Raw genomic sequence first — 26,862 nt, 5'->3', positions numbered from 1 at the left:
CCAAACTGGAAATTCTAAATGAAACTGGGCTCCCACTCTACTAGCCAAGATTTTGACACTGTAGCAGAGATCCAGCGCGAATCACAGAAGGTTGACATGCTTAAAAAAAAAAAAAAGACTTTCAGGACATGTTCCAGAAGAATGCTGGGAGCACTGTGGGGACTATTTTGAAGGTGATATTGTGGAAATGTAGGGACTGTAAGTACTTATTTAAACATAGCTAGTCTTAAAACACCAGATAAACATCACTGGCAAAATAAAGTGATTCTGGTTCTAATTCCGAGTCCGAGCATTTAGTGTAGCGGGAAAACTTTGAACTTGAGCCCAGCAGCAGATGGAGTGGGGTTTGACTGCTAGTTGTTCCTCCCAGCAGTGAAGAGTGCCATGCTGGAGTGGGTCAGTTTGTCGCTGCCTAGCCGAGGAAAGGGATCTGCCCCGCCCTTCTGTTCGGAAGCTCTTCAACTCGATCAGGTGGCGCTGAGGCACGACCTTGAAAAGCCAGACGATGAGGTTGATTGAAAGGTGGTGGTGCGATTTGCCTCCTGAATTCAGGCCAGGTTCACTCTGAAACCCGTAGCTGATGCAGTGCATCTGGCCAAGAGCCACACGTCTGTGTTCCTAGGCCTAGAAACAAAGGGTAATATCGTTTCCACATTCAGGACTGTATGAAAGCTCCTGCAGCAGGCTAAGCACGAGTGGGAAATCTTTCAGCAGATGCTGATTTCTGGAAGACCCAGCACGCCATCAACACAAGCCCCCTACAGCCAGTGGCCCAATTCCTTCTGAACCTCCTACACTAAAAATTATTTTCTCTTCTCTCTTCCCCAGGGTGCGTCACCAGAATTCAGAGTAGGCAATAACGGTCCATACTCAACGATGTATACACTGAGCTTCAGAGGATTGAGGCTGACTAAAATACAGGGTAAACTCCTTGAAAAACATTTCTTCAAGAAAGTAACATATGGAATTACTTGGAGTTCATTCAGCAGAGGAGCGGAGTGAGTCCTGCCAGAGTAAACCACTGAACATCTGAACTTTAAAGCCTGGAGTCAGACTGACTGTTCCTCATTACGCAAATAATTCGCACTAGGATTTACAATGCTCGCGAAACACGAACACATTCATAGATTTTATTCACCAGATAACAGGAGCTAAAAATACCAGTTCCGGCTTTCAACCAGCTTAATATGTGAACTGTTAGTTTTAATTCCAGTCTTTTAATAATCAGTTGAGAGGAAAGATTCTGTGATCATCCGTTTTATTCATGTATCTCCAATAAGCATTTAATCCTGATCGGATGAACACTGTTTATCTCAACACAAGACCTTTACACAAATATTGAGGTATTTATATCATACAATAACAATACATTGAAACACAAATGCAGGACTTATGTATCCTTGTAAAACAACCAGGAATGATTATAGTCCCTCTAGTGGACACGATGAAGAATTGCAGATCCCACATTTTACTGTTTTACACTTAATTTTTAAGAGTTAGTGTTTAATACTCAAACATTATTTTATTACTCCATGTCTCCAATTTGTATAAATGTCCTGTTATTAAATGTTATAGTGTTGAGATATGGTATGGAGAAAAACAAAGACAAAAGGAAATCGTTGACAACAAGAAAAGATGAAGTGCGACGATTAGTGTGAGAAATGATTTGAGCCAACTGTCTTTCCACTGCGTCATACATGAATTATATCGAGGTGAATTTTAACATGAAATGATTTTTATCGATATTTAAAAGTAAACAGTAAAATGAGAATATGAATAATGATATTATATACTTGATGTTCTGTGGGAAATAAATAAAATACATCAAAATGCACATCTGAGGTGATATCAAAAAGTTTCGAGACGAAAGTACTTTATTTATCTACGTTTCCAAACGATTACCTTCAAAATAGTCCTCTTCTAATTGCAGACGTGGTCAGAACAGCACCAGGTACACCATTAGTCTCGAAACGTTTGAACACCACCTCGTGTCACACCAAGAAAGTAACGAGATTCAATTAGACAAATAATTTAAATAATGTAACGGGTCTGTGTTTGTGCACTTGTGAGTCTTGAATGTAAGTGAGTAAGTGAATCTCTTCCCACACCTGGAGCAGTGGTATGGTTTCTCTCCGGTGTGAATACGCTGGTGTAGCTGGAGAGTACTCTGCTGAGAGAAGCTCTTTCCACACTCCGAGCAGTGGTACGGCTTCTCTCCGGTGTGAGTGCGCTGATGCCGCTGAAGATGGCTCTGGTGATTGAAACTCTTGCCGCATTGTGAGCACTGATATGGTTTCTGTCCCGTGTGAGTGCGCTGATGTCTCTGAAGATGGCTCTGGTGAGTGAAGCTCTTTCCACACTGAGAGCAGTGGTAGGGCTTCTCTCCGGTGTGAATGCGCTGGTGGACGTGGAGGTGACTCTGGAGGGTGAAGTTCTTCCCACAGTGCGAGCAGTGGTAGGGTTTCTCTCCGGTGTGAATGCGCTGATGGACGTGGAGATTGCTCTTCTGATTGAACCGCTTTCCACACTCCGAGCAGTGGTAGGGTTTCTCTCCGGTGTGAATGCGCTGGTGAAGCTGGAGATGGCTCTGATGGGTGAAGCTCTTGCCGCACTGCGAGCAGTGGTACGGCTTCTCCCCGGTGTGAATTCTCTGGTGTTGCCGGAGGTCGCTTTTTTGGATGAAGCTCTTTTCGCACTGTGAGCAGTGATACGGTTTTTCTCCAGTGTGAATGCGTTGGTGTTTTCTCAGATTGCTCTTTTTGTTGAAACTCTTGCAGCACTGCGAGCACTGATACAGCGTCTCTCCAGCTGGACTGCACTCGGACGTTTCCAGAGGCAGACCGTTTCCCCTGCCTGAGCACATGCCGGTTTCCTTCTGTGCTTCTTTCTGTGACGTGTTGAATCTGAGAGCAGCAGAGGTTCCAGCAACGGAGCTGTTTGCTGGCATCGGACTCTCTCCTGAAACCTGCTGTTTCAGATACTCCTCAGGGTGGAAGCTCTGGATGTGTTTGTTGAGATAAGTTTGAGACGTATAATAAAGTGGACACAGCGAGCAGGAGAAAAGCTGACTCGTAGCTTTGCTTGTTTCTGGAGCAATGAAAGAAAAAAAACAGGAATGTTTGAGAAAATGATGAATAAACTAATAAAAACTTTACCTGAAAACATGAGTTTTATGATTATATACACTGATCAGGAATAACAGCAGTCTCCAGTGCTGCAATGCCAGTGGCTGTTAGTGGGAGCTCTCGGGTCAATCCCCAGTATCGTGGCCAAGCTGACACTCTTGGGCCCTTAAGCAAGGCCCTTAACCCTTTCTGCTCTATAGGTGCTGTATCATGGCTGACCCTGTGCTCTGACCCCAGCTTCCTAACAAGTGGAGACATGTGAAGAACAATTTCACTGTACAAGTAAAAGCCCTTTAAGATGTTGGACTTTATACTGGAAGTGAAAATCCCAGCACCTCGCTCTCTCAGCACCTCGCTCAGGGATATAAATGAGATAAGTGTAATTCGCTCTGGATAACAGGTATCCTCATGAATTAAAATCTAATGACTTGGAGCGAGCTGCGAACATTTTACAACTGCGGAGAACAACGTTTGTTTAAACCCGAATATTCCCCGGAAAATCTCTTTACCGTTTGCAGAGGACTTTTTGTTCCAGAGGCGATCAAAAGTATGACCTAGATTTCGGGCGTACTCCTCTTCATACCACACCAGGAGCTCCTGACCTGGGTTGATGGGTCGAGAGCAACGGTACAGAATCCCTCCGTGATACATAAAAGCCACGAGGTTCTGCTCATCTTCATTTCGAGCGCAATTCACATACCTAAGAGGAAGAACGGATTAGAAACAAAGCATGAGGAGGAAAAAAACAACCTGAACAAGTCCCAGCTCACCGCATCCAGTTTGCATGAATCTCTCTTCTGCCATCTATGTATTCCTCACCATTCCCATTCCTGTAGATCTGCAAAAAAGATTACACATTTCTCTTTTCTGGTCTTTAAAAGCATGAGGGAGCAGTAAAACTCAGCAGGTCTGTTTCTTGTGTGTGAAGTTCAGAGACATGATCTACATCAATTATCAAACAAAATATTATCAATGTTACACCACTAAATGGTGAAACAGGAAGTATGACATCCACCAGAGGAGCTCTGAATATTTATAATAAATATATAACAACTCACCACCCAGGAGTATCCACTGCTCAGAGCTTCCTCTCGGTCCACCAGCTCTCCCTGATAGGGTCCGAAGTGTGCACCTACTGGAACAGTGTCCCCCTTATTAAACACTCCCAGACCTGCGTCAGGAAGACCAGACTTCCCGATCTCTAGTCCAGGAGGAAGAGTGTGTGTGGCTCGGTCTGCGATCCCCATGGGAACGGGAGTATCAGGGATGAAGAGCGCAGGACCGTGAACCTCACACTTATTAAAGAAGAAGGATTTGCAAAGTTCACAGTCTGAAAGGAGAGAAAAGAAGAAATGATGATCATAATGCAGACCTGATCATCATGAACACCATCTCAAATGATGACCTAAATAATGTGTGTGCAGTAGAATGATCAGCGAGTGTGTTACTGAGCTCCAGTGTGGCCTACAGAGGAAGTCTTCATCCCCCGTTTCTTCCTCTTTCACAGCGATCACTTCAGGCATGTTGTCGCAATCGTCTGTGTGGCTGTACGGGTTCGGCTCGGGCGTCTCCTCTTCCTTCACACGGACCACCGACGCTCTGGATGAAGCCTCGGATTTGACATCGTCGCCCGGCTAAGAAAACAAAATCTTTTTGTACGTATGCAGGCGAAAGTTATTTCGATACAAATCCTGAGACGTATGCTGACGTATATACACGTGCAAAAGTTTTATAAGCAAAGAAACCGATGCACTGAAACCACGGGGAGTCGATTTCTGCTCAGGTATTTCGATTTCAGGTATTTAGAGGGAAGAGAGATAAAGAAAAGGCCGGGATCAGACCATTTATTATTGTATTTAATTGTTTATTCATACCATGTAATAAAGTCAGTTAATCAGGCAATCAATCAATTAATTAATTGGTCCAGGTAATTAATTAATTAGTCCCCCAGGGGGCGTGCCTACTACCGGTAACATTACAGTGGGCGGAGCCACACATTTTCCAAAACCAGGAAACGTGACCACGTGCGGTCACGCGCTCTTCACTCTTATTGGTAGATGCGGCGCGCTTCATTTGCATAAAGTTCAACTTTGTCGCGTAGCTGGCCAAGCCCACATCCTGTCTCCTGGGTTACTGTCGCCCATGACAACGGGCAAGCGGTTAGACCCATCACTGATCTTTACCTGTGAGAGCTGTGGATGAGGAGGTGTGGAGGAGCAGAGCGGTGTGTCTCCTGCTGAACTCATTACAACCAGAGTCTGAGGAGAAACAGAGAGCAGAAATGTTTATTTAGAAATCAAACATCTCCATAAATCCATAAATAATTACAGCACTGAAACACCAAAACACCTCCCTGAAGCCGAATAATAATAATAACACCAATGTGTTCGATCGGATAAATAGTGCACTAGATCAGGTGTACACGTGACGGGCTTCACTCCTCCTCTAGTGCACTACAGCAGTGAAGTGGAGATCCGTTTGGGATTGGGCCACCCAGTAAATGTTCTTCTCCTTACCTCAGGGCTTTAAAAGCAGGACGGAGTTTGTAAATCCGCACACAGAGATTTAATTCCTGAACTGTAAGTGTGTAAAACTCTGATCAGGGCTTTAATGTGGAGGAAATTCTCTCCGCCGCATCACTCACTCACTCACTCCGCCTGCAGAGGCGCTCTCCCTGTTCTTCGGGGTTTCTTAGCGGTTTTGGAGCAGCAGCTGCTCAGCGCGTTACCGCCACCTGGCGGACTGGAGCAGAGCGACAACTCGATACCAGCTGTAGATTAATAAACAGGTCCATTACAGTCACTTTACTGAGAAAGTCTCAGAAATCTTTTCTCTTTTAGGTTATTTATAAATCATAAATATATATAAAAAATATTGTTCTTAATTTTCTCGTGATATCGACATAACAGTAGTTTTTTTTGTTTCAGTTGTTTATGTACAGATTTCAAAAACAGTAATAATGATGCATACAAAAGTTATAATTACCTACAAGTAAGTGTATGTGAAAGTGTATATTTGCATATATAAATATGATTTAACACGAGTTTTTTTCTCGTTATCACAGATTTTCTCTGTATTCAGCATTAGAGCAGGTTTTAGATGCAGCATCATGGATAATAATAAAATAAATATTTTAGTTTTAACTATAAGAAAACAACTTTTTGTTGAGATCACGAGAAATAATTTTTTCTTTTTTTTTTTTTTATGTTTTTGTTTTTGTTTGTTTTGTTTAGAAATGATATGTTGATGTATTATTATCATGTTATGATGCAGAAAGTTAATGCTAAATTATTTCTGCCACTCAGCATAAGTGTACTGATCGATAGTCATCAAACTGATTAAAATATTGTCAGAATAAAACAGAATTGACAAATCAACAAAAAATCATAATATTTAACGTCACGTTGGACTCAAACCTTTTCTACCGTTTTCCACTTTAGAGGGGGAAGATTTTCATTTTCACGTGTCCTCCAGCCTCCACACAACAAATGGTAATGAAATACAATGAAAATTGTTGGATTTATTGAAATAACAAGTTCTAAATCAAAAACATCAAATAGCCTCAAGTTCATTAATAGAGAAAAAAAAGTGTAGTTGTTTTCGGTACGGTAATGTTTTAAATTACTTGACTTAATGACTTGATTGTTTCTTTGTTGCTGTTTTGATTGTATGAAGTTTATTTTAGATACAGAAAATCATAAATGAAGCAAATATAAAAATAAATCCTGCTGTTTATTGCGCCCCACCTGTCATATCTTTATTGCCCACTAGAGGGCTGCGCCTCTTTAAAAACTACAGGTCTAATTAAATATATAATGTAGTAGCGCATGATGACCACAAGAGGGCAACAAAGAAGAGAAGTGTTCAAAGAGTCCATGCATTCAAAAATTATTTCTTTTTTGTTTTCTCGTGATCACGACTTCATTTCTGCCTCTAGAGCATGCTCTTATGCCGAATAGACAGAAAAATCACGAGTGAACAATATGTCAAAATCACGAGAAAATGTTGTGTTTTTTTTAAAGAAAAAGTACTATAATGCATGGCCTCCTAATACTTCTGGGTGCTCCTGCAGGTTCAGTGTATAGTCAGGGAACAAATTCAGTTTAAGCTGAAAATTATTCAAAATCTATAATAATAATAATAATAAAAATAAAAATAATATAATGTAAAATGTACATTTTTATTACAAAAAAACTTTATTGCAAAGCCATATTTAGAAAACACAATCTCTTACTGAAGTGTCTGCAGAAAAAAATGATTTTAATACAAAAACTAAATCATGACTTTACATTTTTTTTAATAAACAACAACAAAAGAAAACTGTCGAATTATGAAGTTCTACGTGTCGCTCTGCTCCCGTCCGCCAGGTGGCGGTAACGCGCTGAGCAGCTGCTGCTCCAAAACCGCTAAGAAACCCCGAAGAACAGGGAGAGCGCCTCTGCAGGCGGAGTGAGTGAGTGAGTGATGCGGCGGAGAGAATTTCCTCCACATTAAAGCCCTGATCAGAGTTTTACACACTTACAGTTCAGGAATTAAATCTCTGTGTGCGGATTTACAAACTCCGTCCTGCTTTTAAAGCCCTGAGGTAAGGAGAAGAACATTTACTGGGTGGCCCAATCCCAAACGGATCTCCACTTCACTGCTGTAGTGCACTAGAGGAGGAGTGAAGCCCGTCACGTGTACACCTGATCTAGTGCACTATTTATCTAAACACTAGAGATTTGTAATTCGGCCTTGATGTGTTTTTGGTTTCATTATTATGGGTTTAAAGTATTTAAATAGCTTTATATTATTACAATTTGTGGGTTTATAGGAGAAAAACAGCTTTAAATACTTATATAGTTATCTTTTTTATTAAAATATGTCTTGTTATTATGATTATTATTATGATTGGTCTTTGTTTCTTTCAGTGCTCAGTTGTAATGAGTTCAGCAGGAGACACGTCGTTCTGCTTCTCCACACAGTCTCAGTCTGATCACGCTCTCTCACAGGTAAGCTCAGTGGCGTCTCACGATTCATGTGAAGGAGCAGGTAGATGATGAAGATTGTCTCGTATGCAGAATAAGTGTTGTTGTTTTGATCATAAGGAAAGTGTGGATGTGAAAATTGAGACTTCTGATGGAGGGATGGAGATCTGTGTGAAGAAAGAGGAGACTCCAATCCTGGACAGCTGCAACCTTGGAGACAGACCTGAAGTTACCTCCATTAAAGAGGAAGAAGGTGGCAATGGGGACTGCCTTTGTAAGATCAGGCTACTTTTATATTTATGACTATTCCTTCCATCCCTTCATCCCTCCCTGAATCCATCCATCCTTCCATCCATCTCTCCCTCAATCCCTCCATCCATCCGTCCCTACATATCCATCTGTTGCTCCCTCCATCAAGCCATCATTGCTTAAAAATCTTTGTGTAAAATACAATGAATAGTCATGAGGTAAAAAAAAAGGTCCCCTCTTTTCACCCCCTGGGGTCATTTCTTTATAGTAGTTGGTGAGAAGCACTCAATTATGATATAAGACCTGGTCAATAAGACTGAAGGAGGGCGTAGACAAAAAAGTAAAACTCCAAATAAATGAATACAGTTAAATCCAAAATGACTAAAAAAAAAAGACAAAAAAAAAAAAATTGAACATGTGAATAATGAATGGAATAATAAAGCATGCAAACAAGCAGCATGTGATGTCAGTGATTCGCCTCTAGAGGCCGCTCACGTACTGTATAATGACAGCGGTCCTTCTCAGCCCCTCAGACGCAAACTGGAAAAACTATCAATATGGATTATTGGCATTAATCGCCTATCGGTTTCGATTAATCAACAAAAGCGTTAAATCAGTCACTCTGTAATTCAAACACTACAAAACTGTATTTATTGCTGGTTAATTAATTAATTTGTGGCATCGTGTTTTCTCTTCTTTCAGACTGTGAACTTTGCAAATCCTTCTTCTTTAATAAGTGTGAGGTTCACGGTCCTGCGCTCTTCATCCCTGATACTCCCGTTCCCATGGGGATCGCAGACCGAGCCACACACACTCTTCCTCCTGGACTAGAGATCGGGAAGTCTGGTCTTCCTGACGCAGGTCTGGGAGTGTTTAATAAGGGGGACACTGTTCCAGTAGGTGCACACTTCGGACCCTATCAGGGAGAGCTGGTGGACCGAGAGGAAGCTCTGAGCAGTGGATACTCCTGGGTGGTGAGTTGTTATATATTTATTATAAATATTCAGAGCTCCTCTGTTTTTTTCAAACAAATGAGAACATTTGAGAACAACAAAAGTTGGTGCAGTGTTGATTCTTATGATTCGTCTCTCACCTGTTTATAAACAGTGTACTGGCACTCCGACAAGTAATTACTGTGAACTCAGTCCAGCAGAAGGAGTGTAACACTGGTCTGGATCATCTTTTTTTAAAATATCTGATGGTGGTGCTGTTGCACTTGTTTTAGAACAAAATTTAGCTGTGAGCTGATTCTAAATCAGGGTTCCCCAAACTTTCTTCTGAGGGCCACTAATGTTTCCTTTCTTTAAAGGGGGTCAGTCTGTAAAAGAAAATGACATGGGCCAGAGTGACTAACAGAATTATTGTAGGATGTTGTTATGTTTTTTAATGTATTTATTTCGCCTCCAAATGCTGGATTATTTAATTATTTTGTTCTGCACCATACAGACAAATAAGCAACGCTTTTCTAGAGATACATCACCTAATAAAAGAGAATTATTACCCACTTGGTGGGTGAATCTAACAAATAATTATCCTATTTTAATAACTGGAGGTTGTTATTGGACGCACCAATAACTGATTAATCAACTGAGGTTTTATTTGATACTTGAAGAAACAAAACAAAAAAAAAAAACAACCCTCCATGTAAAATAGAACTGAACTGTATTACATAAATAAAAAAACAATACTGAATCATGAAAATGTGCTAAATGATATAAATATGAATATATTGATTGATAAATCTAATTATATAAATAAGTTATAAATAGTAAATATAATATAGCACACTCCATGCAGCACACTGTCTCACATGTAAAAAGCAATAAGCATTGTGGCATCAGTGATTCACCTCTAGAGGCCACTCTTGTAACGACAGCAGACCGGAAGCCGGAAAAACTATCGGTATTGATTTTTGCCAATAGTTCAAGGTTCCAAGGGCCATTGCAGCTCATCTGGCAGCTTCTGTATTCCAGAAGATGACACTTTGATGTAGGGGACACTCTATGCTATAATTATGAAAAACAATTAGATATAATTTGTGCTGTATTTTGTAGATATTCAGGCACAAGCAGTGTGAAGAATACGTAGATGCCAAAAGGGACATGCATTCTAACTGGATGAGGTGAGGAACTTCCTTGTTGGTGGGTCGTTGTTTTCTCTCACTCACGATCTCTTATCTTCATTTCAATTTGCGTCGTTCTTTTAGATACGTGAATTGTGCTCGTAATGAAGAAGAGCAGAATCTTGTGGCCTGCATGTACCGAGGAGGGATTCTGTACCGTACTTGTCGACCCATCACCTCAGGACAAGAGCTCTTCTTGTGGTATAATGAGTATGTCAAAGAATTCGGGTGTACACGGGACTACCGCAGGAACATTAAGTGCTCTGAAAACGGTAAAAAATGCTGAAATTATTTTTCTTTTTTCCGCCCAGTCAGGATAGCCTTTTGTTTTTTTTGTTTTTTTTATTTTGGCTAGAATCTGTACTTCCTGCATTGCACTGCTTTATCACAGGGTTCTCAGCGTGCACACGTTATTGATTGGTTATTGATCACAGATTCATGCACCTGATCCTGTTCTCATTCCAGACCAGTGCTTCCAAACCATGTTTTTATGAGTCTGAAACACTAAAAGTCCTTTGTGACCTTCAAAAATCGAATGGTGTAAACAGGTGCCAGGTGTCACTGTGTACATGATCTTATCTACATGACAGCAGTGCAGGTATTCACCAGTGCATTTACCAGAAACACCCCACTGACTTCCTGCTGCATCCTGCCAGATAGTGCTACCATCAACATATAATACTACAGAACCTGAAGAGTTCTCCTGATTGTGTAGCCTAATTGTCCTTTCCAAATTTCCTTTAACATCTCAATCTGTTTTTTTTTTTTTTTTTACTGCTCCAGAAGTAAACGGCAACACGTTGCAGGTCTTCTCCTGCTCTTTGTGTCCACTTTCCTGTAATTCTCGAATCGAACTCAGCAAACATGTTCAGAGCGATCACTTCGATTTATGTGAGAAGCAGCAGAAATCAGAAGAGAAGAAATATGACATTCAGGTGCTCAACATCTCCAGTGACCAGCAAATGTCATTCGGCGTTAAGAAGGACGTGCAGACGGATATTCCTCAGTGCTCGACGTGTGGAAGTCGTTTTCCTGATCAGAGTGTTCTCGATGCACATCAGTGCGCTCAGACGCCAGGGAATCGTCCGTATCGCTGCTCCCAGTGCGGGAAGGGTTTTAATCACAAGTGTGTTCTTCGGAAACACCGGCGCATTCACACTGGAGAGAAACCACACCGGTGCTCGCACTGCGGGAAGAGTTTTATTCAGAAGTGCGACCTTCAACAGCACGAGCGCACACACACCGGGGAGAAGCCGTACCACTGCTCGCAATGCGGCAAGAGCTTCTCTCATCACAGTCATCTCCAGCTGCACCAGCGCATTCACACCGGAGAGAAACCGTTTCAGTGCTCGGAGTGTGGAAAGAGTTTCACCCAAAAGAGCAATCTCCAAGTCCATCTACGCGTTCACACCGGAGAGAAACCTTACCACTGCACGCACTGCGGGAAGAACTTTACCCTCCAAAGTAATCTCCAACTCCACCAGCGCATTCACACCGGAGAGAAGCCGCATCACTGCTCGCACTGCGGCAAGAGCTTTACGCATCAGAGCACTTTCCAGAGACATCAGCGCATTCACACCGGAGAGAAACCGTATTTCTGTTCGCAATGCGGGAAGTGTTTCAATCACCAGAGTCATCTCCAACGGCATCAGCGCACTCACACCGGAGAGAAACCGTACCACTGCTCGGAGTGTGGAAAGAGCTTTTCTCAGCAGAGTACTCTCCATGTCCACCAGCGCACTCACACCGGAGAGAAACCCTACCACTGCTCCAGGTGTGGGAATTATTTATCTAAATAAATATTTAAATAGATATTTGTCTTGGAATAATCTCTGTACACTGTATATTATTTATTAGAATGTTGTTTTTGTAGGCAGAGTTACTTGAATTTAATCTTGTGGACACCTGAGCTTTTAATCTTTTTTTGAACATCCCATTCCACATTAATCACTATTTGTGTTATAATATCCTCAATCCTTCCTCTTCTGGGAAGATGATGGAGTCTGCTCATGAAGATTTATGGAGACTCTTTTAGCCATTTAGGTAGTGATGTAGGAGAGAAAGTGAGGAGGCCTGGGGTGCAGTCACATTCATCAGGGTTGGAGCGACCTCCTGTTCATCGGAACAGGAGATCTTCCATATCTTCATGGAGCACTGGAGCACTGTCATGCTGGAGCAGATTTGTGGTCTCCTAGTTCAAGTGAAGGGAAAGGGTTACTGTAGGTTCAGAAACTCCAGCATGTGTAGAACCATAGGCTCCTCAATTCAGGCCTTGAAAGAAAAGAATCTTCAGAATATCTTCCTTCTTGTTAAAGTGACCTTTTTGTCTTCTTCAAATCCAAATGAAATCTCTGTTTCTCCTCAGGAGTGAAGATCTTGCTCTTTGAGGGCAAGGATTCTTGTTCCTTTCACATCTTTAGGTAAGTGTGTTTTTGTGATCGCCCTGGAGTCCAGCAGCCTGAAAGATCAGAGCCTGAACATTTCACCAACTGGTTTTATTTCACTCTGAATTATAGTGTAAATTGTAAATCAGCATCTAATGCAGGATTAATATACAAATCCATCTGATCTCTACAAAACCACAAACTGCTGGAGGGAAACAGTTTCACACATCATCAATATGCTATTAATCATTTGGAATAAAACCATTTCAGCTCTAACTGATCTGATTTACTCTTACAGAGCACTGAAGTGGGAGGATCTTTACAGGAGATTGTTTACAAGCAACATTTAGTGGCAGTAATTTATGTTAAGCAAAATATGCATGGAAACTGTGTGTGTGTTTTAGTGAGGGTCAGAGAATGAAAAGTGGAACGTGCTCCATATTCACCTCTACGATATCCAACACACCAGATTCCACACACCCCACACACACACACACACACATATATATGAGAGAGAGAGAGAGAGAGAGAGAGAGAGAGAGAGAGAGAGAGAGAGAGAGGCTCTTACTGTATCGAACTGCACCCTGCATCTTCTCCCAGACTCTGAACTTCAGGTTGGCCAGATGTTTGGCCACATGGATCAGTGCTCCTGAAAGCTCCTCCGGATGCTGCAGTGTGCACTGAGCTCTGCAGGAACATCAGGATTCAGTGCCGCTGTGGGTTTGGAGTCAGAAACGCAGAGAACGAGAGAGAGAGGGAAGGCACATCACTCACCTTTTCACTGTGGTCTTGTAGTTCTGTAAAACAACAAAGCACATATCAGTGGATCCGACTGACGTTGTTTCTGACGACGGAAACCGGTTTTACTTTCTCACGGTAGAAATACAGAATAAACGACACTCACCTGTAAGAACGAGACGTCTTCGGCTCCTCTTCCTCTCTCAGTGCAGCTATCCTGGCTGCTTCTTGATCTCGTAGAACCTGGTGAAGCTTCTCAAACTCCTCCTTAATCTAACCTTTACATGTTCTGCAGTTTTCAGCTTCTCCTGAAACAACACACGGCATGGAGACTCTGTGTTCATGTATCGCTTTATTTTACTCTGATAAGCACTGATTGAGCTTTAAAAATGCACCAAGTTCCATCATGCCATTTGGAAGTCTGCTTGGAGCTACTGCCTGGACGATACAACCCTGGATGACTCCATTCAGTGCAAGTCATCAGAGTGATGTAGTGACTAGAAATGTAGTGATAATATATATATATATATATATATATATATATATATATATATATATATATATATATATATATATATATATATATATATATATATATAATATATTATATAAAGTGTGTGTGTGTGTGTGTGTGTGTGTGTGTGTGTGTGTGTGTGTGTGTGTGTGTGTGTGTGTGTGTGTGTATGTAGGAAGATGTATGAGACTTATAGGATGTGTGTTTATTGATGTACACTGCTTTAGTCTAATGTAAAAGATCTGCTCTGTTTACAGGTGCCTTTGTATCTACACTAAATCTAAATATGATCCAAGAACACACTCATATTCTGTAGTTATTGTGTTATTCAAATGTATAATGATTATTATGAACTATTTAATTATTACACAACGTGTTTGTTTATTGAACCTGTAGATATTGATTTGTAGAATAAACTTAATTATTGGAACATTTTATTCACCTTACAGTCTGTTACTGACTCATCCACAGGGCAGAATTTGTGGTCGATGTGTTGTTTCGAAACTAAACAGGGCTGTTGATGGTCCAGACAGAAGAGTTTCAGTTTCAGATGCTGATGATGATTTCTGATTTTGCTCCTGTATGAAAGTCTCACACAGGCTCTTTAAGGCCAGGTTTGAAAGAGGACGTTCCATAAACAACTTCTTCCTACAAACAGGACATTCTCTGGATCCTTTGGTCTCCCAGAACCGAAATGATTTTACGTCTCGAGTCTACACAAATAAATACTTTACCTCTGATCTGATCCCCTTCAAAAGCTCAGTGTCTCCTCTACACAAGTCCCTGTCGTCCCGTTTTCTTCCTAGTATTAATAACAGATTCCGTCACTCTGCAGGATGAATGATTTCATTTTAGAATCAAACCCTGATTTATATATTTTTCCAAAACTTTGTCCCAGACTTGTTTTGATAGCTGCTTGGTCTTCATGATTTTTTTTTTTAAAGAGATGTTCTCTAAAAAACTCTGGGATCCTCCAGGAAAAGGTGTCAATCCTGCAAACTACACTAATGTCCATATGTGCGTTAGATTCATCTAAATAACATTTAATATAATTAAAAGATCTTAGGTGTGTCATTTGATGTTGGATGTAGTTATCGATGTATGAAGAACAGACGCCTGCAGTGATAATCTCCTACTCCAAACATTCTCTAAGAAATCTAACATGGTTATTAAAGAACTGGGAAAGATACAGAATCTTTAGTTTAAACTATTGTGCAGTGTGATGTCTCGACCTCTGTTTCAGGCCAGGAAGACTGAAATTATGTTTACAATCAGTAGGAAAACAAAGAGAAGAAGAATTCTTGTCTCCTAATGGGAGGTCCAGCAGCATGAAAGGTCAAAGCCAGAACATTTCACCAAGTGATTTTATTTCACTCTTAATTACAGTGTATATTTTGAATCAGCATCTAATGCAGGATTCATTTACAAATTCATGGGATCTCTATAAACCCCAAACTGCTGGTGGAGAGAAACTTAAATTAGCTCAATTAGCTCAAGAGCTCAATTAAAACTCTCCACTGCACAGTTTCACAAATGACACACACACAACCAGCTTCACATTTCACCAAACAGCACAGTGCACATACACAGTAAAGACATTAAAACATTAAATCATATAATTCATGCAGATGTACATTTAAACAAATTCATATACACAGATTTGTATTATTATAATGTAATTCTATTGTTTATTAGTTTCTGGAAGCCCTGAAGCGAAAGTTGTGGAGAAAATGTAGTTACTAGAACTTCAGCACATTGTTTTTATTGTTTTAAGACAGTAGGTTATTATTTTAAATTAAAATCAACTAATTATGTAATAAGTTGTAATCAGCATTTTGAGACATTATTTTAAATATTTAAATTGACATTTAAATATGTATAATATTTACACCCCCCGTCCGAGGATTGTCCCCCCCCCCAAAAAAAAGTATTTAAAAAATATCGCACTCTCTTTTGTAAAAAAAATATATGTATGTATACCTAAATAATTGTGTAATTAGAAAAACAAATGCAAAACTGCATTTAGAAACAGTTTAGGCCCCCCCCCCACCACCTCCCCTTCCTCACAGTGGTTTGACCCACTGCCTGCTTTCCCAGTTCATCTCACCTTTACTACTCACAAGAGTCAGGTGTGTGTCTGCGGCCCAATTAATGTTCAACTCCATTAACTAGGGTATTTTATTTACTTTAAATAAAGCGATTCTCTTTAATGTAGTTGATGCAGACTCATTCATAAATTGGTTGCGCCAAAAATGCTGATTAGCGAAGTAATTTTCCATGAATCTGCTCTATTAGCGATTAAAATATCACTTATCTAGTGAACGTTAGCTTGTTTTAAGAAGTGGAAAATCCGAATCAAGGCAAGACTTAATATTGGAAGTCTTTCAGAGTCTGTTTAGAACTAGGCAGCTGAGGGTGGAGGTACATTTTCTTTGGGTACCTGCTCATGTTGGTGTGGATGGAAATGAAACGGTGGACCTGCTAGCAAAGAAAGCGCTGAATTCCCAGACATTCCCAGACACACATTAAGGTAGCTTTGAGTAGAGCTGAATTCAAGGCAGTGATTTCATCAGAAGAATGTAAAAGATGGCAGGAAATTTGGAATAGTGGGTCGAAAGGAAGACATCTCTTCCAGATACAGGAGAATGTTGGAAGTGAGAGGAAAAGATTGGGAAATAGAAAGAAGGATGTCGTCATCACTAGATTAAGAATTGGACATACTGCATTAAACTATAGTCTCTTTAGAATATGAAAGCATGAATCGGGTGAATGTGAGAAGTGTGGGGAATTAGAAACAGTGAGGCACATACTAGATGAGTGTCCTGCATATAACAGGGACAGATTTCTGTTAATTCAGGAATTAGGGTGGATAGGAGTGGGCAATATCTCTCTGAAGGTACTGCTGGGAAGTGAGTATGTGCAATCGAGAGCTCAAGAAGTGTTATTTAAATACCTAAAAAATACAGGAAGGATAGATAGAATTTCAATTTCCTTTTATTATTATTAATATATTATTATTATTATTATTATTATTATTATTATTATTATTATTATTATTATTATTATTTATCAAACCCCCCCCCCTTCCCCCCTCACTGTTCTTTCCTTTGTGTTCGCTCCACACTCCAGATCAGTAGGTGGCGGTAATGCACCTTTTCGTTGGTCTGCCAAACCGCCATAAAACACCACAAGACGAAGTAGAACGTTAGCTTGTTTACAGTAGCTTGTAGCATAGTGCACTGTAACTAACACACCAAAGCCGTTTCCCATGCACTGTTTTATTTGGGACGACTTGGTATAATGTTAATTTAACATTAACACACAATTAGCATATTGTTTATCTGTGCATTTACTGAAAGATCACTGTGTTACATCCGAACTGACCCCAGTGTATTTCTATAATCAATTTCTATTCTGTTCTTAAGTGTCTTAATTAATTTTTAATAACATTTTAAACCTTTTTTTAATTCCTTGTTTTGCTTTGTCATTAAACCTGAGAAAAACTTTAAATAATCATAATGACGCCATAAAGTCTCCATGCTACAATAATAATGATAAAAGCTAAGTTGTTCACTGTGGGGACACTGTTTCTTTATAAGTACAATTTGACTATTATTTGTTTCCCCCTTCAAAAATTTCTCATGAGAAATGTTATATTTATTGTGTCTCTCCCCCCCCAATGTTAAATGAAATTTACGCCCATGTCTTCAGTACAGTAACAAATTGCATTGATCCATCACTGTTTATTGGGCCAAAATAATGATATATTCCAATAAGATTTTCCACAATGATCTGTTAAGTGTAAAAAACTTTCGCAAACAGCAGGAATCTTTTCATCAGCATTATTTCATTAATGAACTGGAATAAAATAATTTCAGCTCTGATTTATTTTTACAGAAAATGGAATTGGGAGGATTTTGGGAGAATTTTTACAACGTACATTCAGAAACGGCAGTAATTTGTCAGTAAATGTGTGTGTGAACGTGTGTATGTGTGTTTCAGTGAGAGGGTCAGAAAACAACAGCTTTCCTCCGTCCCAGTCCAGCTGCAATCTGATGCTCTGGAGTTTGTGTGTTACTGAGAGGGGAGTGGACGACTGTGGTGTAGATCCTGCTCCATATTTACCTTCATAATACCACACATACCAGATTCCACTTCTGGAGGATATAGTTCCCTTCCTCTGAGCAGATTCTGTCATCACACCCACAAACCACCATAGACAGTCCTCTACTTGAATGTCCCAGCAGTGCGTCCCTGAGTTAAAGCCCTCAGAGCCCAGGATGCATGGAAAGACATCAAACCTCTCTGGATTATCAGGAAGGTTCTCTTTCTCATCACCGAATCTCACACTGGTCAGATCATCAGACACAATGAGGTTGGGATGAGCAGTGTTTGGGTCCAGAGTTACAGGTGCTGACAAACAAAATAATACAAAAATGAATGTGCAGTTACACACACACACAAAGAAAGAAAGAAAGAAAGAAAGAAAGAAAGAAAGAAAGAAAGAAAGAAAGAAAGAAAGAAAGAAAGAAAGAAAGAAAGAAAAAGAAAGATTCTTACTGTACTGGACTGTGTCCTGCATCTTCTCCCAGACTCTGAACTTAAGGTTGGCCAGATGTTTGGCCACATGGATCAGTGCTCCTGAAAGCTCCTCCGGATGCTGCAGTGTGCACTGAGCTCTGCAGGAACATCAGGATTCAGTGCCGCTGTGGGTTTGGAGTCAGAAACACAGAGAACGAGAGAGAGAGGGAAGGCACATCACTCACCTTTTCACTGTGGTCTTGTAGTTCTGTAAAACAACAAAGCACATATCAGTGGATCCGACTGACGTTTTTCCTGACCGAAATGTGACGTTTCTGACGACGGAAACCGGTTTTACTTTCTCACGGTAGAAATACAGAATAAACGACACTCACCTGTAAGAACGAGACGTCTTCGGCTCCCATCTCTTCTTTTACGGCTCCGATCGTGTCTGAAAGAGATGATACGTCTCTGCTCAGCTTCTCGATCTTCTCCTTCATCATCAGACTCTTCTGCTCCTCTTCCTCTCTCAGTAAAGCTATCCTGGCTGCTTCATCATCTCGAAGAACCTGGTGAAGCTTCTCAAACTCCTCCTTAATCTGCTGCTCTGTGTGTTGGACCTGAATCTGGAGTGAAGAGCAAATCACATTAAATCCATCTTCCTATGCAGTGATGCAAAACATCATTCTAATATCAACCCATCTTATTGACTCTAACCTTTATATGTTCTGCAGTCTGACTCCAGGTTCGTTTACAGTCTTCAAAGATCTTCAGTTTCTCCTGTAATCGCTTCAGTGCAGTTTTCAGCTCCTCCTGAAACAAATCAACACACTGCATGAAGACTCTCTGTTCAGGTATCGCTGGATTTCTCTAAGAACTTATTAGAGCTTTTTAAGAACATGATGAAGAGTGTACACTTAAAGGATGTGGGTTTATTGATGTACACTGCTTTAGTCTAAGATGAAAGATCTAAATAAACTTTCATCACCTCACAGAAACATTTTATTTACCTCACAGTCTGTAACTGCCTCATCAACGGGGCAGAATTTGTGGTTGGTGTGTGTTTTTGAATCTCGACACACCACACACACCGGCTGTTGATCGTCCAAACAGAAGAGTTTCAGTTTCTCACCGTGCAGACTGCAGACTGTTTCACAGACTGATGAAGATTTTGGATTTTTCTTCTGTATTAAAGTCTCACACAGGTTCTTCAGGGCCAGATTTGAGGGAGGATGATCTATAGAGGATTTAATCCTACAAACAGGACATTCTCTGTATCCTTTGGTTTTCCAGAACTTCTGCAAACACACTTTACACACACTGTGACTGCAGTGCAGGAGAACAGGATCGTTGAAGATTTCACAGCACACAGGACAGGACAAATCCTCCTCTGAAAACACTGAAGCCATTTTATTTCACAGCTGAAAATGAAACTCAGAATTCTCTCTAAACTGAGAATAAAATGAAACTCACCACAGTAGAACACTGCGAAAGGTCTGCGGTGGTCTCAAGTTTAACACTTCTATAAATAGAGGAGATTTAGAGAGACCCCTCATGACCTTTCTTTCAGTTCAACTCGAATCATTTCATTCAGTTCACCAAAATGATTCATTCAGATTCATTCAGTGATTTTAATTTAATAATAATTTTCCTCCAGTGCAGGTTAGCATCAGGCTAATATTAAGAGGGGAAGGAGTTATTAAATAGGTCAATAAAGTAGTTTTCATTTAAATAAAAAATGTTGTGTCTTGATGAAATATGCAAGGACTTGCCTGAAAAATATATCGTCTGGATGGAATTATATGTCACTCTAAAAACTGTTTTTTTTTCAGATGTGCAAGCTATTAAATAGGCATCAGTGCAGCCCATACCATCAGAGATGCAGGCTTCTGAACACAGTGCTGACAAATGGTCCTTCTCATCTTTAGTCTGATTGATGCAACAAAAAAAATTGATTTTAATTCTTCTGAACACAGAACAGTTTTCTACTTTGCCTCAGTACTTTTTTAATTGAACTTTGGTCTAGAAAAGACGGCTGTGATTCTGGATCATGCTCACATATGGCTTCTTTTCTTTGCATGATAGAGCTATAACCTGCTTTTTTGGATGGCTTAGAAAATACACTATTGTTTTCAAACATTTTCCAAAGGTCACTCATCCAAACTGAAACATCTGAGAAAATGTAACACACTTTACCCGCATCATTTCCACCTGCCGTTTATTTCCTTTTGTGTTCTTTGTAATGTCATGCCAATGTTGAGAAAAAGCCCTAAATCCTGACTATAAATCCTGACCCAAGCCATAAGCCCTAAACTCTAACCCTGACACTAACCATAACCATAAGCCCTGAACCTAAACCCTGACACTTACCCTAATCCTGCCTGTATTTTTGAGAATATTTATTTATTCATGGATTTTTGTTCATTTTATTTCATTTAACTGCTTAAATTACTGTTTGTTTGTTTTTTTGCTTTAAAGATTTTTTTTTTTATTCTAAATCCAAACTCTAGTTTACTGATGTCATGGTTTGAACCAGGGCTGGAAGGTTCTCGATTCTCTATTTTTAAAAGAATTACAGCACATTTTTGTTTTGTTCTTTTTAATAAACAAAGACAAAACAAGCGCGGGGGTTGGGGGGGGGGGGGGTGTTGGGGGAAAGTGCTAGTTTAAGTGTTTCAGGAAGAACAAGGTCTTCATCCGTCTTTTGAAGAAAAGGCAGTGACTCAGCTGTTCGGAACATCCAGGGGAAATTCATTCCACCATCTCGGTGCCAGAACAGAGTCCTGATGTAGACGTTCCTCTCACCCTGAGAGAAGGTGGGACCAGTCGAGCAGTGCTACAAGACCTCAGGCAGTGAGTTTTGAAGTAAGAAGGTGCTGGTCTATTTTTAGTTTTGAATCTGATGTGTGCAGAAACCGGTCGTGAGAAACCGATCGGAACCTGAAACCGATCAGAACCTGGACAGACATTCGTGAGAAACTGATTAGAACCTGGACAGACTTTCCAGCACTCTTTACACTCTCATTAAAATACTTTGGGTTCTTCTACACTGTCACTGTGGCTACTGTTTAAACACTTTTTCACTGCATCTGCCCTGTTAGAACTCCTGCTCATGTTTTTTTTGGCAGGATGCAGGATGTGCCTCTCATTACGGTGATGTTCTCACATCCTCATGGTTCAGGGCTTTATTCCTGCTCAGCCAAGAGCCGGCTCTGTTCCAGTGATGTGCGGGGGGGGTCTCTGTGTTCCTTCATCCGTCTCCTTCATGCCATGAACCTCCTGGTCCTCTGTCATGATAAAGAGGTTTCTCATGGAGTCATTCACCTCATTTATCATCTCATCCTCAGACTCCTCGAAGTTCCTGAGAAGATGTGGGAGAAGGAGACATTAGACTGATTGAACTGAATTAATGGATCGGGTTAGATTTTTGGATTTTATGTACGCGCAAGTCTGAAATATTTCAATCGGGAAAGTTGGACGTATTCAGAGTCGGGTTGTGCACGAGTGTCAGGTTCCGGAAACGTTTCCTAATTAATTTTAACAAATGATCCAAAATATGAAGTAAAGTCAAGGTCAGAGAGGAGATTTAGGTCACCAGGAAATCATAAAGAATTGGGAAAAGTTGGATTAGACTAGAATTCAATATTTTTCATTTATTTCAATTTTAACAGTATACGCTTTGTTGCGTTTGTAAAAAGAAAAAATAAACTCGCGTGTCATCGTCGTCTGATCTGGGCTCCAGACGCTCCTTGTCCAACTCCACGTCTGAGTAGTCCTCTTCTTTATCCTCTGTTTTTTTAGCTTCTACCGACTTTTCCTTCTCGTCCTCCGGTGTGTTGCCTTTATCCAGAGGTTTAACTGTTCCTGATAAAAGAAAGTTAAAAAGGAAGTAGAGAAAGAAAATCTTTAGCAAGACCCAAAAGAACCAGCCTGTGGCCTTTCTGTGCAATCGCTCACTCCACACTAATTTTAAACGAAAGCGTATCAGTGTGGAAATGGCACTAAGTGCACTGAGGGTTGGCGGATTGTTGTGTTATAAGAGCTACAAAAGAATCCAGGAGGTTCTGTGATAGGAACATAATCCACTTCATGGTGGTAAGTTTAACTCTGTTCTCGTCACATCACCACGATGATGATTATTTTGCTATAATGGTGTAGAATATAGAAGAAGCTTCTACACTACAGTACTGTAACAAGGGCAGATGTTTACCTTGGTCAGCTTGAGATGTGAACATGTCCACCTCACCCAGTGAAGAGCAGGTGAGCTGTGCCTCAGCCAGAGCATTAAGGAGTGTAACAGGAGGGCGATCTGACCATTTTCTTCTCTCTTGTGGACCTGGATCCTTCTCTTCCTGATCAGTAACTCTTTCTACATTAAAAGAATAATGTAAATAAGCTGATTGAGTCCTGAACTCTTAAACCTCAGTCCTACTTACCCCGAGTAGATGAATACATGAAGACCTTCATGTTGGCCAGAGCATTCAGAAGAGTTTGAGGAGCTTCACGTCGCCACAGCCCTCTTCTCACTCGTTTCTCTCCTTCACTATCTTCTTCTTCCTTAACTCTTTCTTCGGGCTTGACGTCAGCCTCGCCTGCAGGTCTCGATAGTTTGTGGTTGGCAGATTTCTCCTGACAGGCAAACTGAATGTGACCAAAAAAAAAAACGGTAGTTCACATGTGCAATAAAAGACTGGTCAAAATGTGCCTTTTAATCAGACAAATAACTCGATGTATAAAGATGTGAAGCATGGTAGTGGCAGCATCGGGTTTGAGGATGCTTTTTATTATAAGATGGTTTGGAGAAAATGCTCAGGATTTGAAGTAAGACAGATGAAAAGCAAAAGAAATTATTTTCCAGCGAGCAGGAGACTGAGGCAGAGGCTCATCTTTCACATCTGAATGCATCAGATTTTTATTTATTTTTAATCGGAACTCGAAAAAGAACCACATAGACGTGTGATTTACGAATAAAGGAAAACTCGTAGTCAACAATGTACAGTCAGACCTACGAACGCCCGAAAAATCCACTCAATAAAACACAAGAAAAAAAAATATTTAAGAAAAATATATTCAAGAAAAAGTTACAAATCCACGTGTGATATTCGGAATCCACAACGCCACAAACAGAGGGAGAAGAAGAAGAAGAGAGACACAAGTCTCTCTCTTCTCTACTTACGGATAACCGACTTGCTCCCTGTCGGAGCTACCTGTTAAACATCACTAATTTCTACCTTGTTTTGTATTTCCATTCATTGATCTCGTACCTCGTTCTGTTCCTCCGTTTCTTGCTCTTCTTTCTCTCCTTCACCCTGCTCTCTGTCGTCTTGCAGCTTGATCTCGAACATGACCGCTTTCTGAGTAGAAAAAGATTGCAGACTTTCAGTCCCGATTGAAAGCTTCGTACGTCTCCGTGTGCAGGAACGTACCCTTACTTTGTATTTTCTCCGTCGCTCTCTGCTCTCCTTCTGGTTCTGCTGGAGGACCTGCTTCAGAGCATTTTCCATATCTGTAGGCTATAGAGAACATCAATAAGCCTCATTCTACACGCTGTAGGAGTGTGTGTGTGTGTGTGTGTGCTTACTTTCTGTTCTTCGTTTTGTAAGTGTGTATGATTTTCTGTAGGAAGCTTCAGGTCCCCCCCTGCTGCATGAATCTCGACCTGAAGAGACGAAAAGATCAAATGTAACGAGGTTAAACGAGTGTTTTTCCTACACAGAAGAAAGTCCTCCAGATCTTCCTTATAGACTTGAATTGAATGTTTCGTTCTTAAACTAAATGTTTCCTGAGTGTTTACGGTTCTGTTCTGCAGGTGTGTGTAAGTGTGTATCACCTCTGCCTTGGCTCTCTGCCTCATCCCTCTGATCTCGTCTTGGTAATGTTTCCTGATTTGCTGCAGCTGCCTGAGATATTCCTACACACACACACACACACACACACACACACACACACACACAGATGCTGATAAAACTCCAGCATGGACAAACCCCATTTTATTTAGTTAATTATTCACTATCAATCTTAAATTTCAGAAGGCAATCAGAGGAACCTGCTCTCCCTGGATTCGGTCTTGTGCCACTTGTTGTGGTGGAGCGACACTCTCACTGAGGCCTCTGTACCGTTCTGCTTCTGCTGTACTGGGCCTCAGACCCTGCATCCAAAAAAGGTGGAGAAAGATGACCTATATGGACTAAAGTATTGGGTCACCTGACTTTTCCTGCTATATGTGGTTCTTTTAGAACTGTTACCATAAAGTTGTAGGCACACAAGTGAATCAGACATCTTTGGATGCAGTGTAATAAAATGTTCAAGTGTTCACTAGAACCTGTTCCAGCATGGCAATGCTCCTGTGCACAAAGCCAGCTCTGTAAAGATCTGCTGTACATGGTTTGGAGTGGAAGATCTCCTGCCATAGAGCTCTGATCTCATCAATACTGGACAACTTTGGGAAGAATGTGAAAGCTGACTGCACCCCAGAACCCCTCACCTTCTCTACATCTTCTACATACGTCACTACCTGACTTTACTACACAAATATCCATAAACACACTACAAAATCTAGTGGAACATCATCTCAGAAGAGCAGAAGAAATTATAAGGGCAAATTAGGACTAAATGTGGAAAGTGACGCTTAAAAAGCACATACCATACATGAGTGAGTGTGTGTGTGTGTGTGTGTGTGTGTGTGTGTGTGTGTGTGTGTGTCTCACCAGCTGCTTCTCTGCTCTGCGTTTGTAGTGGTTTGCTTCTTGTCTTCTCTGCAGGTATTCCTCCCGTGCTGCTGCCACACTGGAAGAACAAAACTTCAAGAAATAAGAATCATCTTTTCATATTTTTGATCTCTCACTCACTCACTCACTCACACACACACACACACACACACACACACACACTCACAGCTGGAAAGGATCCAGAGCGTTTGGTCTGTTGTCCAGCTTCTCCATCTCATTAAGTTCTTGTGCAACAAAATAAAGGGGATGAAGAGGAGGAGAATAAAAAGGGAGAGGCTGAACAGGAATTTGATGAAAACGTGGCTGTTGGTTCTGATGGTCATGGTTCTGCCAGCAGTTCTGCAGATGTGCGTTGGGCTTGGTCTCGCATTGAGCCGGGTTTCCTGCTCTTCGTGCCACTTGGAAACCTACTGCTGGACCGAGAATTCTCTTTGAATGAGACAAAAAAGGATTTTTAGTTTTTAGTTTGCTGGTGTGTCACAGATGTGTGCGGTGTAAAGCACCAGGCTACTAGGTATTTGCCATGAAGTAAAAAGGAGGGAGAACAAGAAGAGCTGGCATACTTTATTTGGTGAGCCACAAGGCTTTACTATGGGACATCTGCGTTCTGATCTGGGAGGAAACCTGTTCAGGGGCTTTACTGCTGGATCAGGCCTTGGTAGAACTTTGAGGGGAGGGAGAGAGAGAGAGAGAGAGAGAGAGTTAAATATATATATAAAAAAGAGATGATAATAAATTTATGACAAATAGGATTTCAGGAAATTCATTTATATGACAATTTGGCTTCAAGTCCATAACAGTTGCTTAATTTACAGTGTCACTCAGTACAGAGTGAATCTCATGTTGTTTTTATTGTCTGTGATTGAACACTTCAGGCACTTTTCTACCCAAGGAACATTTTAGACGTTATCATTATTTTATAGGTAATTTATTGCTCAGGAGCTCCTGGTTCCACAACTTCATCTGACTGTAGAAGACTGTAGAAAAGACATTCCGCATAATCACACACTCATGATATTTCTCACTCTCTGGTGTTTTAATGGTTTATAATCACACTTGTGTGTGGTAGTGTGTGTGTGTGTGTGTGTGTGTGTGTGTGTGTGTGTGTGTGTGTGTGTGTGTGTTTGTGTGTGTGTGTGTTTGGTACCTGCAATGTGCTTGTTAACATGCTGTGCTACAGGTTTGTCTTTGTGCAGAATTTGGTGACTAAATTCCTCCTCCATGACCTGCAAAACACACACACACACACACACACACACACACACACACACACACACACACACTCGTGTCTGTAAGAAAAGCCACAGCTGAGTACCCCTTTCTGTCAGCAGATGTCAGTAATGAGTCCCATGTGCTCCTGTTTGCACTGATCAGCCATAAGATCATGACCACCTGCCTAATATAGTGTTGGTCCCCCTTTTCCTGACCCATTGAGCATCAAAAGCATGAACTTCTTAAGCAGTTTGAGGATATGAGCTTGTCTGTTGGATCGGACCACAATGATCCTCGTCCCT

At 40.8% G+C, this 26,862-nt stretch overlaps 4 protein-coding genes across 14 annotated transcripts in view; 1 reads left to right on the top strand and 3 right to left on the bottom strand.

The window, feature by feature from the left end:
- Positions 1-1,241: 1,241 nt before the first annotated feature.
- On the bottom strand, positions 1,242-5,810 carry LOC310723500 (histone-lysine N-methyltransferase PRDM9-like). The gene is made up of 7 exons (XM_083536653.1): positions 5,778-5,810; positions 5,309-5,383; positions 4,594-4,759; positions 4,184-4,455; positions 3,896-3,963; positions 3,635-3,825; positions 1,242-3,087 (listed from the first exon to the last, which is right to left on the bottom strand). The coding sequence occupies exons 2-7, from the start codon at positions 5,369-5,371 to the stop codon at positions 2,015-2,017; spliced, it is 1,833 nt and encodes a 610-aa protein (XP_083392779.1). The 5' UTR covers positions 5,372-5,383; positions 5,778-5,810; the 3' UTR covers positions 1,242-2,014.
- Positions 5,811-7,512: 1,702 nt separating this feature from the next.
- LOC310723882 (histone-lysine N-methyltransferase PRDM9-like) lies at positions 7,513-21,165 on the top strand. 8 transcript variants are annotated; one of them, XM_083537356.1, is made up of 9 exons: positions 7,513-7,710; positions 8,036-8,116; positions 8,213-8,366; positions 9,044-9,315; positions 10,396-10,463; positions 10,548-10,735; positions 11,247-12,237; positions 12,829-12,883; positions 20,453-21,165. In XM_083537356.1, exons 2-8 carry the CDS (start codon positions 8,048-8,050, stop codon positions 12,848-12,850), a joined length of 1,764 nt encoding a protein of 587 aa, XP_083393482.1. In that variant the 5' UTR covers positions 7,513-7,710; positions 8,036-8,047; the 3' UTR covers positions 12,851-12,883; positions 20,453-21,165. The 8 variants fall into 8 exon arrangements, with proteins under 8 accessions (XP_083393482.1, XP_083393481.1, XP_083393479.1 ...); XM_083537355.1 differs by lacking the exon at positions 20,453-21,165 and adding an exon at positions 13,728-13,754; XM_083537353.1 differs by lacking the exon at positions 20,453-21,165 and adding an exon at positions 13,448-13,615.
- On the bottom strand, positions 17,850-20,044 carry LOC310723893 (nuclear factor 7, ovary-like). Its single transcript, XM_083537376.1, has 6 exons — positions 19,631-20,044; positions 19,338-19,433; positions 19,016-19,246; positions 18,866-18,888; positions 18,660-18,778; positions 17,850-18,512 (listed from the first exon to the last, which is right to left on the bottom strand). Exons 1-6 carry the CDS (start codon positions 20,027-20,029, stop codon positions 17,974-17,976), a joined length of 1,407 nt encoding a protein of 468 aa, XP_083393502.1. The 5' UTR covers positions 20,030-20,044; the 3' UTR covers positions 17,850-17,973.
- A 37-nt stretch (positions 21,166-21,202) lies between the features above and the next one.
- LOC310723873 (serine/threonine-protein kinase Nek5) overlaps positions 21,203-26,862 on the bottom strand; it is a 9,557-nt gene continuing 3,897 nt past the window's right edge. The window contains exons 10-23 of one of the 4 annotated variants that reach the window (XM_083537334.1): positions 26,496-26,574; positions 25,912-26,012; positions 25,515-25,777; positions 25,328-25,406; positions 24,667-24,768; positions 24,451-24,531; positions 24,202-24,279; positions 24,047-24,133; positions 23,885-23,974; positions 23,057-23,261; positions 22,831-22,989; positions 22,334-22,484; positions 21,787-21,981; positions 21,203-21,560 (exon numbers count right to left, since the gene is read on the bottom strand). In XM_083537334.1, coding sequence (XP_083393460.1) covers positions 21,816-21,981; positions 22,334-22,484; positions 22,831-22,989; positions 23,057-23,261; positions 23,885-23,974; positions 24,047-24,133; positions 24,202-24,279; positions 24,451-24,531; positions 24,667-24,768; positions 25,328-25,406; positions 25,515-25,777; positions 25,912-26,012; positions 26,496-26,574 — 1,641 coding nt within the window. In that variant the 3' untranslated portion in view covers positions 21,203-21,560; positions 21,787-21,815. Of the gene's footprint in view, positions 21,982-22,333; positions 22,485-22,830; positions 22,990-23,056; positions 23,262-23,884; positions 23,975-24,046; positions 24,134-24,201; positions 24,280-24,450; positions 24,532-24,666; positions 24,769-25,327; positions 25,407-25,514; positions 25,778-25,911; positions 26,013-26,495; positions 26,575-26,862 lie in introns of all 4 variants that reach the window. The other 3 variants (XM_083537335.1, XM_083537333.1, XM_083537336.1) reach the window with 3 other exon arrangements.

Source organism: Silurus aristotelis (genome assembly GCF_946808225.1).
Source record: "Silurus aristotelis genome assembly, chromosome: 3".
NCBI lineage: Eukaryota > Metazoa > Chordata > Actinopteri > Siluriformes > Siluridae > Silurus > Silurus aristotelis.
This window is presented reverse-complemented; position numbering and strand designations above follow the sequence as displayed.

What these genes read in the sequence shown, in the direction of transcription:
- LOC310723500 (XM_083536653.1), bottom strand. Translation starts at nt 5,371, where the DNA reads ATGAGTTCAGCAGGAGACACACCGCTCTGCTCCTCCACACCTCCTCAT. An exon ending in CTCATCCACAGCTCTCACAG is followed by an intron (nt 4,760 to 5,308) that starts GTAAAGATCAGT and finishes TTGTTTTCTTAG; the next exon opens with CCGGGCGACGATGTCAAATC. An exon ending in GGGGGATGAAGACTTCCTCT is followed by an intron (nt 4,456 to 4,593) that starts GTAGGCCACACT and finishes CTCTCCTTTCAG; the next exon opens with ACTGTGAACTTTGCAAATCC.
- LOC310723882 (XM_083537356.1), top strand. Translation starts at nt 8,048, where the DNA reads ATGAGTTCAGCAGGAGACACGTCGTTCTGCTTCTCCACACAGTCTCAG. An exon ending in CTGATCACGCTCTCTCACAG is followed by an intron (nt 8,117 to 8,212) that starts GTAAGCTCAGTG and finishes TTTGATCATAAG; the next exon opens with GAAAGTGTGGATGTGAAAAT. An exon ending in CATTAAGTGCTCTGAAAACG is followed by an intron (nt 10,736 to 11,246) that starts GTAAAAAATGCT and finishes TTACTGCTCCAG; the next exon opens with AAGTAAACGGCAACACGTTG.
- LOC310723893 (XM_083537376.1), bottom strand. Translation starts at nt 20,029, where the DNA reads ATGGCTTCAGTGTTTTCAGAGGAGGATTTGTCCTGTCCTGTGTGCTGT. An exon ending in AGGCAGTTACAGACTGTGAG is followed by an intron (nt 19,434 to 19,630) that starts GTAAATAAAATG and finishes GATTTGTTTCAG; the next exon opens with GAGGAGCTGAAAACTGCACT. An exon ending in GCAGGACACAGTCCAGTACA is followed by an intron (nt 18,513 to 18,659) that starts GTAAGAATCTTT and finishes TTTGTTTGTCAG; the next exon opens with CACCTGTAACTCTGGACCCA.